General features: G+C 42.5%; 1 protein-coding gene across 1 annotated transcript; it reads right to left on the reverse strand.

Annotated features, from left to right (window-relative positions):
- Positions 1–1987: 1987 nt before the first annotated feature.
- Positions 1988–17215, reverse strand: LOC307039752 (uncharacterized protein; the record flags this gene model as incomplete). Its single annotated transcript, XM_079682122.1, has 4 exons — positions 1988–2015; positions 8139–8245; positions 13041–13062; positions 16418–17215. 3 exons carry the CDS (start codon positions 17213–17215, stop codon positions 8199–8201), a joined length of 867 nt encoding a protein of 288 aa, XP_079538248.1. The 3' UTR covers positions 1988–2015; positions 8139–8198.
- Between the last annotated feature and the right edge of the window lie 3343 nt (positions 17216–20558).

A 20558-nucleotide genomic window follows, 5' to 3' on the forward strand; every position in this document is an offset into this window, starting at 1 on the left:
AGCAATCAATTATGGTGATGCAAAATAAAAATATCAAAGTGAGACCACCACCTCTTAAACCAGAAAATTACCCATCAAATGACAGGAAGTCAAAGCGACCCGAGCTCTAACTTACCACACCTATATTTGGTTATAATTACAAGGCCGTCAGTCAAATTAATTGGTGTCAAGTTGCAGGGAACATAAAGTATACAAGCTAACACACTGATCCAGACAGTCCTCCCACCCTCTCTCTTCGTCTGTCTCACAGACACGCAAACAGATGCCGTATACAAATAAATGGCCGCTTTTTCTTTTCGGTGTTTATCAAACTTTATTAAAACAGTGGAACTTATAAAAAGCTCCACAGCCAATGGTACACCAGACTCTGCCTGAGGCAAGTATTCTTTTAGATAATAGAGTCAATGCGGCAGAGACTACAGTTGGTTGGGTAATCCACCAATCACAGTCTCCTTTTTAGTGGGGTAATAGTGGGGTTTAAGTACGCCAGCACAAGATGACAGACACTTGACCAAAAACATGCCATTAAGTCACAGAGCGCCTGTTTTCTATTCTTGAAGTTACGTTTCAGTGGGTGTGTATTCAGTCCATTCATGCCAATCATTCAGCTCCTTGTTAATGGGACAGTTGTTGAGACGTCTTTGTCCCCGACTAGAAGTAGTTGGATTTTGGAAAAATGCACTTTTCCACTTGATAGCATTCAGGTTAACATGATCAATATCAATATACCACCAGCAGCCAGTTAGCTTAGCACAATGAGATACACATAGCTGGTTTTTGTCTAAATGTAGGAAGAACTATTCGACTACTAGTGCCTCTATAGCTCACAAATCAACATGCTATATATCTGTCAGTTATGTAGAGGCCATATCTGGAGTCTCAGTTCTTTAGCTGGCAATGCAGTGACAATCATTTGTTATCTTTATAGAGAGCCAGACTATCTGTTTACGTGCATATCTAAGCTTGACAACTTTAGCTTTATTGTACAGACATGTGGTATTGATATACTTATCTTGACAAACCAAGAAAGCAAATAAGTTTGTTTCCAAAACAAACATATACCTTTATAATAAAATACAACAGATGAAAACTTGAAAATGTCTCTAAATAAAGATATAGGTTTCCATTTATTTGCTGGAATTATACAATTTATTGTATGAATCATCACAATGCAACAGTATACATACACTAGAAATACATTTACAAATTGCTAATATTGATTATTTGAACCCTCTGCTGTGTTGTGGTGGACCAAAGTGTTGCATAACACACAGGGCGGCAAAAGTGTCAGCTGCTGTAAATGGAATGTTCCACATATTGCTGCAGCTCCAGCCAAAACCACGAATGACTGGATTGACATACATCCAGGAGGAAAGAGAGGGATAGGGAAAAGTGGGAAGAGAGAGAGAGGCGGATAAATAGAAGATATTTTTCTTCCCTGTCAAGGTGTCGTGGAAAACAGATAAGCTCTTGGCAAAATCCACGACAGATTTGAATATGAAATTGTCCAAAAGAGACCCCTGTTTCAAGAAGAAAAGGACAGTTTTCTGCAAGACAAAGACACATTGAGCACTGAGCCTGTGTGCTGGAAAGAGGAACTGATTCCCTGTGCCTCAAGCTGGACTGTGTTAGAGTCAGAGAAAAAAGGTAACCTCGAGTGTTAATGAGAAGCAGAAGAGCTGTGGGTTTGCTGTCTCCTCTTGTGGGACATCCTCAGTGTCGCTGCTCTGTATTGGCTGAAAGGGTTTTTTGATCAGTAAACAAACTCTATTCCCCAGGCATTTTTTCCTTTAAGTCTTTGTCTCTGCTCTTCCTTCTATTTGTTTCTCTCCGTCTTTCTTTACTTCATGCACACCCACCCAACTGACTGGGGAGCAGAGCTTCAAAAGCTTGCAGTCTGAGCTTTCATGCCCCTTTGACAAGCTGTGAAGGATCTCCCCATCTCAGCCCATCCAGGCTCCATCTGGAATCGCTCTCTTAATAAACTCCGGCTCGCTTGTTGTACCCCTGCAGGTCTAAAGAGAAATGACAAAGAAAGAAAAGATTAATTAGTGGGGAAAATGGCAAAAAGTTCCTTGAAGCTAAACCAGTGTAAGCTTTTTTTCAAACGATCCCGTGATAAACGCCTTTTTAAGTTTAAAGGCCAAAGCAAATATGTCACTGTTGATCCCTTTAGTACTCCAAATACCCCTCCTCGCAACTCTAATGAAGCAGCTTGCCAATATAAAACAATTAATAGTATGCTAGATTTTCCAGGCATCATTGTATATTTAGGGAATGGTGTTGTTAGTGCTTGCTTTTACATTTAGTCGAATTTCAGATTATTTAAGTGAGGTTCTTATTGTTATATATTTTTTCTACTTGATGTTAATTCCCTTTGCAATAAATATCAAGTACTTTATTCATCAAATCTTCGATGGATGCTTGATACCAGGAAATAAAAGCTGTAGGAAACTGCTGTGCTGCCGGTCCTCATATCACACTTGAGCGTGACAGTGGTCAAATCTATAAACCTTTTCCACCGATGACCATTTGTGCCACAGAGGGAGCTTGTGCAGGATGGAGTCTTGCTGTAAAACCTTTCAGCGGAAGTCCTCTGGCCTGTCACTCTTCTGACACTTGCAACTCTCTCCTCCCAGCTGAACCAATAAAAGCCAGCACTGTCACAATGCTGCACTCCTGACCCCCCACCCACTCACATGCATCAATGTGCACGTTTCCACACACACACACACACACACACACACACACACACACACACACACACACACACACACACACACACACACACACACAGACACACACACACACACACACACACACACACACACACACACACACACACACACACACACACACACACACACACACACACACACACACACACACACACACACACACACACACACACACAAGCATACGCTTAGTCATTCAGGAAGGCATTGGCACACAGACACAGACACACTCACACTTACAAGACACCAGACCATTCCCAAATATGTACATTCTTCACACTCAAATGAGATCCTCCGCTCTTTCCTCTGCCTCGTGCCCTCTTGGACAAGGAGTCTTGTTACATGAGTCCAGCCGTGCAGCTCTATACATTTTATGTTTCTACAAAGAAGTGCTGACATCATGTTGTCCACCCTATTGATGGAGTTCCGGCTGTAGCGCTTTCCAGGTTTTACTACAAAACTATATTACTATCTTAAATCCATCTATGTGCCAAAAATATTATGTATTTTGAAAATGTCACCTATAAACCCAGCAGAGCAGTAACCAAAGGTGATGAGTCTTCAAGTTTGTCAATAAGGATCCATCGCTGGTGCATTAGTTGCTTTGTTGTGTAATTTATAATTTTATTCATTCATTATTTATTTCTTCATTTGAATGTCATGCCAAACATCTGGCCCTTTCCACATGGGATTCGGACCCACCACTACTAGACCTAAACTAAATGAAACTAATACGCAATCCAGATTTTGATGCACAAAGCATCAAACTTCACTCCTGATAATGTTGGAAATCAGTTTGTGTGATAGTCGTTTAATTTTGAACACACAATAGGCTTGTCTTATAAGCTTTTGGAGCTTTGTTAATGTTCAATTCACCCTAAACTCGAATAGGATAAAGGTCTGTATTGATCATTGATCATGTTTTCGAATCAGTTGGAGCAAGTATTTTATTACTAATAAACACCTCTGTTAGCTCAGGATGTGTCCCAGCTGCCTTCAAACATGCCGTGGTCCAGCCACTACTTAAAAAGAAAAATCTCGACCCCTCCATTCTCGCAAATGTTAGGCCCATCTCCCAGCTACCTTTTTTATCTAAAGCCCTGGAGCGAGTAGTCTATGTCCAGCTGCAGTCGTTCTTAACCATGCATGGCATCCATTAAAAGTTTCAGTCTGGCTTCAAACCCATGCACAGCACTGAAACAGCCCTTTTTAAGAGTTTTTAATGATCTGCTCCTAGCCGCCGACTCAGGTAGCCCAGCCGTCCTGGTGCTGTTAGACCTGACAGCTGCCTTTGACACTGTGGACCATAGCATCCTGTTGTCATGGCTTGAAGAGTCTGCAGGCATCACAGGCTCTGCCCTTGCATGGTTCAGGTCCTACCTGACAGACCGCAGCTTCTCAGTGCAGCTAGGTGCCTTCTCCTCTGCTAAAGCCCCTCTTACCTGTGGGGTTCCCCAAGGCTCTATCCTAGGCCCCATTCTCTTTTTACTGTACATACTGCCCCTATCAATTCTCACTAAACACAATATTCCTTTCCACTTTATATATATATAAATCCACAGTGTGGGTTTAAGTCTGGTCTGCGTTTTGTGCTATGTAGAACATTTAAGAGATGCATGTTTTGCAGTGTTTCCTTGATTCTACATGTGTGAGTCGATCAAAGTGAGTTCTCATGGTTAAGTTAAACGCTGCTTTAACCAATTCATGTTCTTTTCTGGCTCGAGGACTTCTGGCAAAACATGTTGCTGGGCAGTTCATCAAAACACAAGCTATAGTTAATTCTTGAGAAAACCTGTGCTTTTTACATGATTTTTCAAATGGTATTGCCCTGCTGCTTTATTGATTGTTGTTTTATTGCCTATTTATCCTATTCTTTATGGTAAAGAAAGTCAAGTTTAAATTGTCTGTTTTGAACACATATGTCCAGCTCTTACTATTTCAGAAAGATAATTGCAATATCTTTCATGAAACACATCAATGACACAATTTGACCATGAAGTCACGTTATATCATTTTATCAGTTTACTGATATACCTTCTGAACTGGTACAAATCTTTACATACTGTACATGAAAATGCTTTGAAAACACCCAGCAGTTTGTTTTGAGGGTTTTGAATGAGTCTTTAGAGAGTAGGTTTTAACTTCAGGACAAGAAATAATATGTGTCTGATATGAAATAAAATACACATGGTTAATTGGTAAATTACAGCTGATAATTGTTTTGGACAAGAAGATTCTCTTGGAGGTGACCCTCAAGTATAATATCATGCAAGTGCTTCATAAAAACTTAAACAGTAAAGGTGTTACATTTCAAATATGAACCATAATACCCTTTCATTAGTTTAGTTTGAATATTTACAATAGCTGTGCTGCCTGAATAAATAAATTGAGTGTATCTTTAAACACATCTCTCCCTCTATCACAATCCCACAGCTCAAAATAAAGCGTAACACAGCAAAAGTAAATGATCCTCACAACATACTGTAACAGCACACACTAATCTGCCTGTTTTGAAAAGTGATACTCTATCCTCCTAGTTCTCAGGTCACGGTGAGTGCTCGACTCAATAATCTGGCTGAGAGCAGGCCACATGGCTCTCTATCTCGTGAGGAGATCCCTCTGTGTGGCTGCTCATTCTTTTCAGCCGCCATCTAAGCCTCTCAGGAATGCTGAACTCTCAGACCGGACTGAGTGTGCAAAGTGTGCAGAGTTAGACATTGAGCCTCAGCGTCTGTGTGTGCCAGTGTATATGACGTTCATGATGATTGCATACAGTATATCGTAGGTAGCAGCCTTTTCTAATTGAATTATGGACTGATAAACCAGAGTGATATAGGCCTGACTCTCAAATCTTCTTTTAGACAGAAACAAGTGGCTCCAACATGTAGAGCTTTTAGTAAGAGGAAAACAACATTGTTGTTTAGACTGCCGGCCCTTCTGGACTCTCAGAGTCTTACAGAGTTATGTTTCTCATTCACACGTGATAATCTCTCAAATGGGTCCAATTGAACTCGTTAACCTGGAGGCTGGTGTAAAATGGGTCAATTCTTGCACAGACTGTCCCTTGTTGTTTCCCTATAGGATTTCAATGTGCTTTCTAATATATAATTGCAACAAAACAAAAAAAGAGAAGAAATCAAACAATGTATAATTCTACTTTATAATGGTCACTTTGATGCAATTACATTTTTGTAATTCATAATTAGCTTTGGGTGGCTTCCTTTCCATCCTGCCAACTTCAAGTCGTGCCATCTTTATAAATGTCATAGTCCTCTCACCACCACCATGTATTATTATTATTATAATTATTATTATTATTATTATTAAAGAGCCGGAATAATCAAATGTTTACTTTAACAAATGTGAAAAAAGTGTGATCATGAACCACAGAGACTTAACTCTGCTTTATGGAGATCTCCAATGTTTTTTAGCTCAACCTTTTGTTTTTACAGACTGAAATCTAACTGAAAAAAGGTCAAAAGGACAATGAAAGTAGGTTTATAGAAAACATGTTCTAGTAAAGCTCTTTACAACTGTTTTATAATTAAGGGCATTGGTGGAGTTGCAGTCTTTACAAAGTTACCTTTAAAGGCCCATAAACCTATTTAAGTCCAATAGGAAATGTTAGAAATTTATTATTTTGAAATGCCACCAGAGCCTCTGCTATTTTCAGAAAAGTCACATCAAAGTTATTGAATGGAAACCGTGTTGATTAGCAGCAGGCCCCCTTCCTTCCTTACATCCCTCCTCCTCCTCCTCCTCCTCCTCCTCCTCCTCCTCCTCCTCCTCCTCCTCGCTCCCTTACTTTGAGACTCATCAATAGCCTTTTTGAGAAGGGCTGTTTGGTTATAAACTTTGGTTTAAAAAAAGCAGGACGATGTGTGTTGATGGTGGCTGATTTCCAAAAGCAGTGTGGAAGTGTGAGGGGAAGAGAATTGAACGAAAGATGGAATTTGAGATGGAATGACAGAGGAAATGGGGACAGAAAGAAGCAGATGTGTGTTTCTGTGTGTGTGTGGGGGGGGGGGGTGTGTGTGTGTACAGTAGTTGGTGGTTTCCTAAGGTGAGCGGAGCGGCAGCACATGGGGAGAGGTTGGTGTGCTGTGCGCTCCCTCCCTTACTGACACAATGGTACTCTGTGTGGCGGACCTGAGGAATGCGGGGAGATGGCAGGGTTTGGGAGGAAAATGTTTTTTTTTTTTGGGAGGGATGTAGGGAGGGAGAGAGGAGGGAAGGGTTTGGTGTGTATGGATATATATAGGGTTAAGGAATATATAGAATATGTGCCTTTGTTGTGTTGCCCAGTGCCATTTACTTTTGTCTCTTCTTTTTCTCTTTTTCTTTTAATATATAATGTTACATCTTTCATATTTTAGAACAGTTTACATGTGTGTGAATGAACAGTTTTTTTTCTTTTCGCAATGCGATATGTCTCAAATTCTCTCTTGTAGGATGAAGGATGTATTATAAATTGAATTGCATATAAGGATAATGACAGTTTTCGACCTAAACATAATATATTTCTCGCTACGCGCCTTTCTTTTAAGATATAAAAGTCATCTGACGTATAGGGTCAACTGTATCTGATAATAAAGGTTATAAATAAGTTATATTTTAAAAATTTGGGCCCAAAACTTTAAATATCACTGGGTTGTTTTTGAACTCCTGCCCTCAGGGGGCAGTATGAGCCTTTAAGATTTGGTGCACCATAATAAAGAAAAAGATCAGCCAAATGTTCCCCTTACTAGTTAAAGGGTCAAATGTGTGCTTTTTCTGTTTGGGGTGACCTTTAGGAAGGAGGGGCTTGCGTACTACAGGGGTGAGTAACGGCAATGAAATATGGAATCAGGGTATTTGTTGGGCAAAGGAAGGATGAGGAAGAGGTAAGTGATGGTGGAGAGGCAGAGAGAGGGGAGAGAGAGAGAGAGGGGAGAGAGAGAGAGAGAGAGAGAGAGAGAGAGAGATGAGAGAGAGAGAGAGAGAGAGGAGAGAGAGAGAGAGAGAGAGAGGATGGCGGATTTGTTTACAGACTCCCCCACACTGAGCAGGCTCCAGGGGTCTAAAAGGAGACTGGGACTCAAATGCTGAGGGGCAGTTTAAATGTGCTATCTGGTGACTCACATAGAGGAGCATTAGGATAGAGCTTTGATCGTGGCGTCAGTTTAGAAAATAAAAAATAAGCGTTAAAAATGTTATTTACCAAATCTCCAATCTGTCAGAAAAATATTCAAATATTCAAATAACATCAGGTGGATTCCTTCTCTTTGTGGATAATCTCACACTAAAATACAATACATCATACTGACTTATTTTTTTGTTTTCTGTGTGCCTTCACATTCTGGTTGAATCCATATTGCTGACAAAGGTTTGTGTATTGGTTCCACACAACATTTTAAGATCCACCTAAATGGAGCTCTGCAGGTATCCGTAATCCAGTCACCTCCAGCAGAGATGAGAAGCTCTTCAGGCCATGATCAGGTAGCAGGTCACTGGGCCACAGAGAGGGCTACCTGCATGGGCGGACAAAAGAACAGTGTTCAGTTCATATTCTGTACATATGGTGGTGATAACTCCTAAATAGGTACACCAAAAACCAAACACACATTGGCATGTTTGACTTATGGTTGGTGTGTGTGTGTGTGTGTGTGTGTGTGTGTGTGTGTGTGTGTGTGTGTGTGTGTGTGTGTGTGTGTGTGTGTGTGTGTGTGTGTGTGTGTGTGTGTGTGTGGGTGTGGGTGTGGGTGTGTGGGTGTGTGGGTGGGTGTGTGTGTGAGAATATGAATCCTCTCCACAGGAAAGGTGTGTTTGAGAACTGTAAATTGTGAAGAGTTATATTTTGGAATACTGTGGGGAATAATGCTATGTATGTATGTATGTATGTATGTGAGAGTGCAATTCACAAGCCTCCTGAAGAGAGAATGTGCATCGTGGTTAACGCTGTGTGTGTGTGTGTGTGTGTGGTGTGTGTTTGTGTTGTGTGTGTGTGTGTGTGTGTGTGTGTGTGTGTGTGTGTGTGTGTGTGCGCGCCAATATTCAATATACAGTACTGTGCAGCACAGTGTAGTTCTGAATCGGCTGAGATTTAAAGGCCCCCCTTGTGGAAGAAATGCATGTTGACCTTTTCAACAAAAGAGCAGCAATCCTCTAGCTGATTATAGTGCACCATTAAACAAAATGAATCAGGAATTAAACATTCTTGCCAAACAACCCATAAGTATCTAGAATAGCACTGCTAGCGTATCAGCTGTTCTTAATGGGCTTATTCCAGTAAATTAATTCAGTCACACAAAGGGTTTTAACGTCTTGATGGAGAGGTCTGCTGTTTTTAATTCTTTTTGTGATGAATACAGGTACTGTATGTTTTTGATGGACAATACTTTTCTATGAAACTACAACTGTGGTTCAATATATACCATACAAAACATCAAAAAAGGATGTAATGCAGGAATCTATTATGTTGGCCAGTGCATCTTGTTTTGAAAGCATTTTCATCAAATGTAAATTACATTTAGATTGTTATATTGGGCAAAAACTCAATATAACTGCTACTCTATCCAGTTCCCCATCATTGCACCTTGAAATGTAGCAATCCAGTCACATCTGTTTAGCACCTCACTGTGCAGGTCCAGTGTGTTTCAAAGCTCCAGCATGGACCCCCCCTTTGCGGATTAGTTTGGTAGACCAGCGTGCTCTAATCGGCCTGTGGAAGAGGTCCAGTAAATAACTTCAGAAACGAGTTCAATGGCTGCTCTGTTCACCTGTGAGGTTGTCAGATGTGGCCTTTTCCAGTAACTCTCATAAAAACAGTCCAAAGAGATCAGAGAGAAGAGCATGCAGTGATTAGAGGGAAAGAGGGCTGAGTTTGACATTGGGGTTAAGAATCAGAAGCCCAACAGAAACTAATTAATCAGCCCCAAAGGCAGTGGTCACAAAAGAAAGAAGATGACCACATCTGATATGGAGTTGTTTTATTATTGCTGATTATTTACACAAAACTGTTTTAAAACGTATTTATTACCAAATACTGAAAGATGGTGATGCAAAACTGTACATTACGGTTTTAGCTAGTAAGTAAAATGTATGTCTTGAGTGTCCTTTCTAGATTCCATATAAACATGTGATTCACAATAAAAGACAAACGCAGGGGTTTAAAACAAATCATACAATGCCATAGGCCCAGAGTTGCTTTTTTTAAAAGCAGTTCGGTCAAGGATGTGACATATTATTAACATGAATGAGATAAGACACACAGAAATAACTGATTGCCTAATGGTTGGCATAGTTACCCTTTGCATTGTTCTTGCTCTTTGTTTAAATGTATCATAACCATTGATTGGCACACTCGTGAATTTGTGCAACTGTTTTCCCCTTGTGCTGGTAACTGACAGATCTAACAGGCATATAAAACAATCACTTTTTTCTGAGTAAATGCTGTACTCATGTACTTTAAGACAATAAATCCCATTTTACTAAAGAGATCTATCCAAGGTTGATGGAGAAAAGGACTAAGTGGGCATGCTTCCTAATGTTCGTCTTTCTGTTCCCTTGACTGACTGCATACCTAAATCAGTGAAGCCTTCGAATGGAATAAATAACTGAGTTACTTTTTTAGTTGGTGATTCAAACACCAATCAGAATATTACTCTGAGCTATTGATCATGATTTCTGGTGTTGATGGACAAGTATGGTTATCTTTACTTCAGATAAACACTTGAGCTTTTCCAGACATTTTGAATGCTTTAATAATGTGTACAATAGTTGCTCAGAGGAGGGCCCTGGCAATGCTGCCAAACCCAAATTCGGTTTCCAATGGGTCATTTTTATGTGTCTCTGACGGAGGAGGAGGGGGACAGGGTGGACTGTTTGAGTGGGGGGATGACATACCCCCTCCATGTTTTGGTTCCAAACAGTTGAGGGAAAGTAAAGAAGCTGTTGAGCTTTGTTAGGGTGCCAGTCGTGATGATTTTACCCCCCACCCTGGAAACTAAATCCACTGCAGGTTTATTGTTTGGAGTAGAAAGTGAAATTCCCGCTCTGGAAACTCTATTTTCTTTGAGCGGGGCAGGAATTTGGGGTTTGAAAAGTCCCTCTGTTTCTGATGGAACGGAGGTATTTTCTGACGCTGCACAAACTCAGGCAACTGGGATGAAAGTAGCTTGCCATAAAGTCTCTGTTTGCTCCACCAGAGAGCGAGTTCAACACAGCAAATGTTTGATGAGAGCCTCAGGTCCAGCTAGAAAAATAAACCATCCTTGGCTGCAATCATAATACTGCTTGCTCTGGCATAAATCTACAACATTTTCATGAGATTTGCTTCATTAGCAGGACCATAATGCCCCATTTATTTTACTTGACGTTTTGTTTTAATGGGCGGTGCAATAAAGATAATTCTGTCAAAGCCAAGGCCCACAGAAATAGAAAGACATATTTAGAGGAGCAATATGTACAGCAGCATGCAGGGCCGGCCCTAGACTTATGGGGGCCCTAAGCGAGCCCCTCCCGCGCGTTCTCACTACACACAACACGGAACCAACTTTCGTGTTATGATGTTAGCATAAGCACACATATTGTATAAATAACCATGTAAACACCGTGGACCTAACCTCCTCTAGGGGGGTCCGGGGCATGCTCCCCCGGGAAGATTTTCTTTTAAATAAGTTAAAAGCATCAATCTGGTGCACTTTGAGAGCAAAATGAAGAGATCTGTGGATACATCTCTCAACACCCATATGAAACAGAACTGTAAACAGGAGGTTGCGTATTTAAATTCAGATGTTGTTATGGCAACGTCAGTGGCCAAACAGCCACATTTACTGCTGCAAATACGTTCAAACATGCTGTCGACACGTAAAGCACTATGCCACCATTTCAGCTGACTTTTTCTCAGAAATACTGTAACATAACATCCATATATTTCAGTGATAGGTTGATGCTTAGCTAAGCTAACTATGAAACACTTTAAGTGACAGGACTCCGGATCAACTGTGTACTTGTAAGGTAGCTTCTAGCTTCATGTCGAACAGTAAGTCAACATTTCCCAGAGAGCTTTCTTTGAAATCACCAGGTAACGCTAAAAAACATTACATTTAGATTATATGACAAAGTGTTTATTTAATATATCTGGCTAGCTATACTGTAGCTACTTGCTAACGGTTTAGCTTACCCCCGTGATTCAAAGTAACGTCAACGTAGCTGTAATCTATGCTTTGCTTACATGTTCGCATAACTTGAAAGTTTACTGACATTTACATACCTTGTTTACCTGGCTCAAGTGGTGGCTCTGGGGTTGTTGTGTGAGCCACCACTTGAGAATTGTCGTCTTTTTTAAGAATTTTTTTTCTTATGTCCCTCTTCAAAAACTCTGAGTCCGACTGACAGTTTATTTTAAACAATGTCACAGCTCACAGGATAGGTACCTGTCAGCCAATAAGATTTTTTTTTATTTCCATTCAACTCTCTGGTTGGTCTGGTGTCTTGCCTCTGTTGCATTCAATGAACACGTGAAATTACAATTCTGCCGTCCTCTCAAGTTTCATGATGAGGTTCAGGTAAAGCACGGTTAATGTATTATACGATTGACTCAATAATATAATACATGACTTTGAGAGTAGGCAATCTAGGCATATTAACACAATTAATTAAACATACTTATCACGTGTGTATGTACTGACATTTCTTAATATATTTATTTTTGCTAGGGGGCCCCTTAGTGGCTGTGTGGCCCTAAGCGGCCGCTTATGTCGCTTAATGGGTCGGGCTTGCTCTGGCAGCATGCTACATCTGTATCTTGTATCTGGAAATTACCCATTTTACCTTTTGATAAGCTCCATATTACATTACATGTCACTTGTTAGACACTTTTATCCAAAGCGACTTACATACTCAATACTGCGGGCAATCCCCACAGGAGCAATTTGGGGTGAAGTGTCTTGCCCAGGGACACAACGACATGCTGACTGCAGTGGGGTTTGGACCCCCTGTTCCCAACACCAAGGCTCTATCAACTGCGCCACACGCCATATGTAAGATCATAGAGGAATTCTGTTCCTACATAACTGTTTTTGGATGCTGTGCTGTACATACTTAGACTTCAAACCGGAGAGACGGGATGTATGGAATACATATTTATTGTTACACGTTATATAAATGAAATGATTGCCATGATAATACAACAGGAGAATGGAATGGTGTTTGGCGATTAGGCCCCGGTTTGCAGGATAATCATTTGAGAGGGAAAGAACCGCTCCGATGAAAATCCCCAAAACCAGTGAAGTATAGAATACTGAGATGAACTGAGTTTCTTACCTTGTAGGGTGACTGTGGTGATCTGGGGAGGAAATAATAGATTAATATATGTATGCGGCAGGAGGCCGGAATCACTGCCGGAGCTTACGGGTCATGCTGAGACTCTGACTGCCGAAATCAGTGCCGGTCTTATCTGAAAACGACCTGAGGGTCGCCTGCCTGGCTAGCAGGGCTTGACTATGCCGCCCGAAGGTCGAACGTCCTGCCGAAGCAGGGATCTTGATTATAACAGAAACCGAAGTTTACGGTGGCCCACAGTCCACGAAACCGAAGTTTACGGTGGCCCACAGTCCACGAGACCGAAGTCTACGGGGACACACGGTCCCTTCTTCTTTCTCTTTTTCTCTCTTACTCTCTTTTCTTTCTTTCTTTCTTTCTTTCCTCTCTCCTTCTTACGACCTGACTTCGCAGGGTATACATTTTTACACAGCACATTTGGGCACGGGCCTGGATTAGATACCTGTGTGAAGGAGAATATAGCCCGGGACATGTAGATGCAACGTGAGACATTATTCCCTGTAGGCGGGGCCCGTGGACTAGACAGGAATGCCGTTTGAAATCCGATACCATGATGAACATGTATACGTGTAAACGTGTTATGAACCACCACCAGTTATATGGATAAATACCGTAGTTAGGGTCTGAGAGATCTTTGGGAAGCCAGTACGGCGCTGATGTCCGGGCGAATGTAGGTTGTGAAGGCGGAGGAGGACCACCGTCCTAGTTGTTATAGGGATGAGGTAGAGAGACCTTGATTAGCAGCAGAGGTGGCTGCACCTATCCTGAAGGAATGTCCCGAGTATGATATAGGAGATAGGCCGGATTGAATGAGAACTTGCTTGAGGTAGATTTTGAACATGTTAGGGGAGCATTTCCTTTAATAAGAAAAAGTGGTGAGGACGGATTGGTGGAGGGTCTGCAGTGCAGGAATTTCATCATAGAATTAAAAGGGCAGAACGGGGAATCGATACGAGCTGCGATAACGGAGCAGGCTCCTCCGCATTTGGAGTGTTTGAGGCTGAGGCTAAAGTGGCTGGCGTTGAAAACTAGGTCGGAGAGGCAGACATCTTGACTGGGGTCGAACGTGAGGGGAGCTGTGGTGAATTCGCCAGGTCGGAGGAACTAGTAGAAGGCTAATAGAAATACGGCATCAAGCAGCGCATCGATATAGGGGGAGAATAATCCTTTCCTGAGTGTGGACAGCATGAGGCGCAGAACGGGAAGCGTGATAGGGGGCCTCGGGTCTGCAGCGGGGGGGAACGTCTTATACAACCCTTTAGGAATAACTTTAACTGTTGGGTTTGAAAATAGGCTGGGAAAGCTAGGATCGGAGCAGCGGATATTAAATTGAATGCCTGCTAAGAGGCTCCGGATATACTGGGGTTTGAGGTTTCGGTCAGTGGTGCAGTAGCACATGAAGGCGCACAATGTGGAGATGAGGACAGGTTTGAGTGAGACGCCTACTGAGCAGCAGAAAAAGGCAAACGTTCTCCATGCGAAGTCATAGGATTTGAGGGTGGAAGCGGCTAAGCCCTTTCTCATAAAGAATCTAGCAGACTCGAGGTGCCGAGCTAGGGGACTCTTGTTTAGTGCAGAGAGAGGAGATGAAGTGGAGGGATTCCTACTGGTTGCGAGCTGGCTTTCGGGCAGAGTTTCCGGAACGTCTGGAAATGAAAGCGAGTGAGGGAGTCAGCAACAACATTGAGGTGACCGGGAATATGGCGAGCTGTGATTAAGAAGTTGTGAATTATGGAGGACCGCGTGATGCTTCTCATGAATGGCATAATGTCACTGCACTGGGAGCGCGCTTTGTTAATGATTCCGACCACTGATTGGTTGTCGCACAGCACCGAGATGCGTTTACGGAACCACAGGTGACCCCATACGTGGCATGCAACGGCGATCGGAAAGATCTCGTGCAGCGCGGAGGATGAAGCATGATTAGGGAATGACGGGTGCCATGACCCTGCGAACCACTCTCCCTGGAATAAACCCCCAAAGCCCGCGGATGGGGCGGCATCCGTGAAAAGCCTCATTGAGTCAGAGGAACACACGAGGTCATCGTAAAAGAAAGTAACTCCGTTCCAGTGGGTGAGCAGGAGGGACCAGAAACGTAGGTCTGAGTGGCAGCCCTTCGTCTAGGAAGACGCAGTCATGGAGGTTGTCGACCGCCGATGCTGCGTCCGGGAGGCGGGAGATGAACGAGCGCCCCTGGGGGATGACGCGCATAGCGAAGTTGAGGTGTCCGAGGAGGGAGAGCAACTGTTGTTTTGTGATAACTTGTTGCGCGCAGTATGACTTAGTGATGTCCCGGATGCGCTGCAATTTGTCGGAGGGGAGAGACGCCTTCATGTCTATGGAGTCGAGGATGATTCCTAAGAACTCTAAGCGTGTGTCGGGACCTAGCGTTTTCTCCTTGGAGATAGGGATGCCTAACTCCTGAAAGCAATGTTTAAGCTTGGCCAGTGAGATCCCTGAGCTGTCCTGTGGCGGATCTATGAGGAGGAAGTCGTCCAGTAGGTGAAGGATGGAGGGGATTCTGACGATGTTCAGCAGGATCCAGCAGAGCGCTTCCGAGAAGGAATTGAAAATGCAGGGGCTGCTTCTGCACCCGAAGGTCAGGCGAACGGCAAAATAGAGTTTGGACTCCCACTTAATACCGAACAAATTCCACTGAGACGGATGAATGGGGATGATTTTGAAGGCATCAGTAATGCCCGCTTTGGAGAGCCAAGCTCCATGCCCTGTGAACTTGATCATTTTTATTGCATTATCCACTGAGGCATAGTGAAGGGAAAACTGATCTGGAGGGATGATACTATTGACGCTGCAGAATGGGCCGGAGCGGGGAGCGGACAGATCGAAAATCAGCCTCTTTTTTTCAGAGTATTTGCGTGTGGCTATTCCGATGGGATTTGAACGGAACACTGAGAAGGGGGAGGAGCTAAAAGGACCGATCATGTATCCTTTGAGAAGTTCTTTGTCGATGAGCTGGGAAACTATGTTGGGTTCTTTAGCGGCTGAATGTAAGTTTTTTGCTTTGAAAGTCACTGTGGGAGATGAGAGGACCCCTACCCTGAAGCCTTGGGAGAGCCCCGCCAGGAGATAGTCAACGAACGCGGAATCTGGGTGAGTAGAAAGCGCAGCTGCTAGCTGAGGGATGTTAATGGGAGTGGAGGGGTGATATTTCAGAATGTTTTTCCACCACGAGGTTTCTGGCGCAGAGCCACTGTGAGGCTGCGGCTGCGCCTGGGGCAAACGGACTTCGGGTGTGCATCCCTGCAGAAACTGCAGATATGAAGAAATGTAAAGTAAAGGTGAGTGCAAACATTTTCGTTAAAACTACTACAAATCCTATCTTTGTGTCTAGTCTGCACCTGATGGCTTGGTCTATCGTTCCCAGCATACTGCATGTGGGAGGCTCTGGGCACGGAGAAAGGCACTGAGGGGCAGATGGGAGCGATGTGGCCCTGCGCTCCGCAGCTGTTGCATGAGATAGCAGATTGGCCGCCGGTGGCCATCATGAGCAGCTCAATGTCCATCACTGACCAGTCCAGGCGGATATTGCTATGTGCTAAGTGGAGCGCTGCTTTGCTTGAAAAGCTTTTGTGGTACTGATAGAAGATAGATTTCCCGTATCTAATGTTAATGTTGCCAATAATGACCATGTACGCATCTAATTCTACTCTTCTCTCAGGGTAGACGGAGAAGAGAACATCACGGAAGATGCCGAAAGCGACCATAAATTGCCCTACGCTGATGTCTCTGATAAGCCTGGGGTCTGCGGCCTTAAAGACGGCGGTGATATTTCCTCCTGTGGCGATGGCTTTATTGCACTCCGGGGAGGGCAGAATAAGGCTGAGCAGATTGACATCCTTCCCTTCAAGAATTTTCGACCTAAGCCGTGAGGAGATGTTGGCGGCTTGGGAAATAAAAGGCCTACCTGAAGGGGGGGCTGGGAGGGCCGAAGCCAGAGAGTAGTGGGGAGCTACTGCTGGAATGCGTGGGACACCCTGGCCCGGCAACCCCGGCGGGACTGAGGCAGAGAGCGCTGCTCTGAGTGCAGCGGAAGTTGAAGCTCCTGTGACGGAGTCTTCCAGGGCCTGGAGGCGAGCATCGATAGCTCTCATGGAGCTCGCCAGGGATTGCAGGGAGCCGGCCACGCTACTCTCCATGAGGGGCGTGTTAGAGACACTCCCGGCCTGGCGAGCCTGGGAAGGGGTGGATTTTGGAGGCGGACGGGATCCTGGAGGGCTCGAATTGTCCGAGTTGGACATGTTGAGCTATGTTGCTTACAGTTTTCTCACGAGAAGGTGTATGTAGTACTACCATTGCGTGTGGTCACCTGAAATTACAACTGACAGGAAGGAAGAGCAGGCATTTTAAGGATTTTAACGTGTGCAGCAATTGGCTGCTGGGGGGTGACGCCCACATGTTTAATGAGGGGGGAGAGAGCAATAGAGTGACGTGTAAGTGACTCATTGTTAGGTCTTCCTTATTGAACTTGCACTAAAGCTTTCATAAGTCAGAGATTACTCTGGTTTGGTTTATTCATGTCTTTTTTTTTAAATACTACTTGAATCCCACTGTCGTTAGCTTATGATTTGCTGACTCTTTGATTAGAAAGTAACACTGGGTAAGGTTTTAAATTTAGATATAATAAAGTATGTAAGATTATACAGGAATTTTGTTCTAACATAACCCTTTTGGACAGTTAATATAACTATTATTTACAATTATCCTATAGTGTGTTAGTAAATTGGATTTAAAATCATCCAAAGCAACTTTTAATTTTTTAGATTGTGTGTTTCTGCAGTTTGTGCTGTCCTTTTATCTCAAGGACTGGAAAAGTATTGTTATATTCTTCTCCCTGACTTCACGGAGAGCGGCTTCCTCCATCCACCGCATCTCAATATTCATTTTTATTACATTACAAATTAAATGTGTGGTGAAACCTTTGCAAAGCAATTATACAGAGATAACAGATGCAGTTATGTCTAAGCAGTGGGTTGCACCTTCACTTCACAAGCAACGTCTTTACTCTACTAGTAATGTGCCAGGCAATCAGAAAAATACATCAATTGTTTCTGTGTTCCCCTCTGAATGAAAACAGCTTTATTTCACTGATTATGTGTAACACTGGCAGACTATTTCACACTAATTAGACTTTGGCTCCACGTCTGGACAATTACTGCCTAGATTGTTGTGTTTCATAACAGCACATTTAAAGAGAGCACAGCTTAACAAGTCTGAAAATAGCACTACTGAAGTGTGATTTTACTGCAAGGTCAGGCAATCAGGCATCACATCCACACTTTTATCCTTGAAACGCTTAAATGAACAGGATAACACAAAAGTATAACTCTCACTTGTGTTCTATTTTCACACTTAGCTTATAGACCTTCCTATGTCTTATGTCGAATAATTTATATAAATCCTTCGTCATGAAAACGACTTTTCAGCCCGTTTTTTCTCCACAGAGAGCCCTCTATACAGTATGTCCTGCTTGTGGGATCCTTTGGTCGTGGAGGTGGTGGAACTACGCAGTGCTCAGGTAGGTAAAAGTCTGGATTGTGAAGTGTTCACCTCGTACAGACAGTGAACGCTTTACAAGCAGCAGAGAACAGCCCTCTGTCAACACTGGGCAAAACAAGGTCCTTATTTATCCAAGAGTGACGCAGTAGAATTAGCTGAATTACCAGTTTCCAGGCCTATCTGCAATGCCTACATATTCAAGAACGACTTACAGTGAAATGAAAAGGAATCCAGTTGCTGCACAACATTTCCTTACTGTAGGTGTGATATGCAAACAGGAATACAAGAGTAGGGAGGGTTTCAGCTCAGTGGGTCTATGTTTCTCACGGGAGTCCCTTTATAATAACTGCAACATCAATCAGTCCAAAGTACGTGAATCAATGACTCTCTGTTTTTATTTTCCAGCCCTGAGCAGAGTGGCTTTGAAAGGTTCCCAATGGAAATGAAGAAGCAGCGATCCCAGCTGGTGTAGTATTCTGAAGTGAGGAACTCTTTGTGTATAACATTACAACATCCACAAATCTCTCCACACATCGGCTGATATATTCAAATGAAGTGGCTTGTCCAAACCTTATTTTGAGTTTTCTTCTGCAACTCTAATTTAATTAGCAGCCTAACAACACTTTGAAGCAAATACATGTTTATAAGATGCTGAACACAAGTTAAGTTACATTTTGTTAGTTGTTTCTACCTCTTTGCTGCTATTTCATGCAGTCCCTTAACTTGAGCAAGGTTCTACCAATATGAACCTCATTTTCGAAACAGTTGAATTACTCCATCATTATGCGCTTTCAACTTTTGTGGGCTAAACTATGAGTTCATAAATCAAAACATTGTTACATCATTTTTATTTGAGACATGGTTTTTGCAAGTTACATTTCTAATACAAAGCATGGCACAGCTTCATTTTTGTATTACAGTGTTCCTATTGTTAGACTGAGAGGCTTAACTGCAGTGGCATGACTCCCACAATCATGATACAGTTTGAACAAATGTGTCATTAAAGTTTTTGCTAGTCTTTGCTGTATGCACAGGGGAGTCAAGACAAAATGTTGCAGACAGCGCTGATCAAATAGAGTTTAAATTATAATATAATATACAGTATAACAATACACACACCAGTCTTCCAGAGAGTCTCCCAGGTCATTTCTATTATATTCTATAGAGATATTTCTTAGGGGCGAGGGAGCAAATAAAATGATAACATTAGTGACTGCAGCGATAATCAGACAAGGAAATGAAAACAGTTTAATGGTGAGGAACAAACAGCTCCTCTGAAGCTAGCATCAAGGCTAGTCTCAATATTTATGTTTCATTAGAACTGGCTTTTAATTGAAGATCATGAAACACGGTTATGTCACAAAAGTCTGGACTAATTTCTGTGTCTGTTTGAGTTTGTGTTATCCTATCAGAGCAGTGATTAGAAGCCTGTACAAAGCATTGTGTATGGTATGTTTTATTTAGAGAAAACCCTCACTCATTCCAGTTCAACACCTACAGCATCTTGGATCGTTTCCAAAAATTAATCAAGCGTCTTCTGAAAGGAATACTGACATGCTCTACAGCACATCAGAAGCTCAGACCAAACAAAACACTCGTTCACTCTCTTCAGAACAAACATAAAAGATGTGCAGCATTAGAGAGGAAACTAATTCTTCTTTTATCAGTTGCCTCTTTGCAAAACTGAACACATTCTCCGTGTTGATTTTGGATGAGCCGCAGAAAGGACCTATCCCTTCATTTAGAGTGGGACACAGCATACAGGAAGTTAACACACTTATATTATCTCCTTCCCACTATTATTATATCAGTCACAAAAACATTGCCTGTCTATGCTTCATGTGATGCAAGCAGTGGAATTTAGAACTGCTATAAGGACTTTCACAGTATTATTTTTACTAGCAATGTATTTATTTTTATTAGCCCTCAGTTGCCCATTCATAAGTTGTATAACTAAAACGAATGCAGTGTAATGTTAACAGT

Source organism: Notothenia rossii, assembly GCF_949606895.1.
Source record: "Notothenia rossii genome assembly, chromosome: 5".
Taxonomy (NCBI): domain Eukaryota; kingdom Metazoa; phylum Chordata; class Actinopteri; order Perciformes; family Nototheniidae; genus Notothenia; species Notothenia rossii.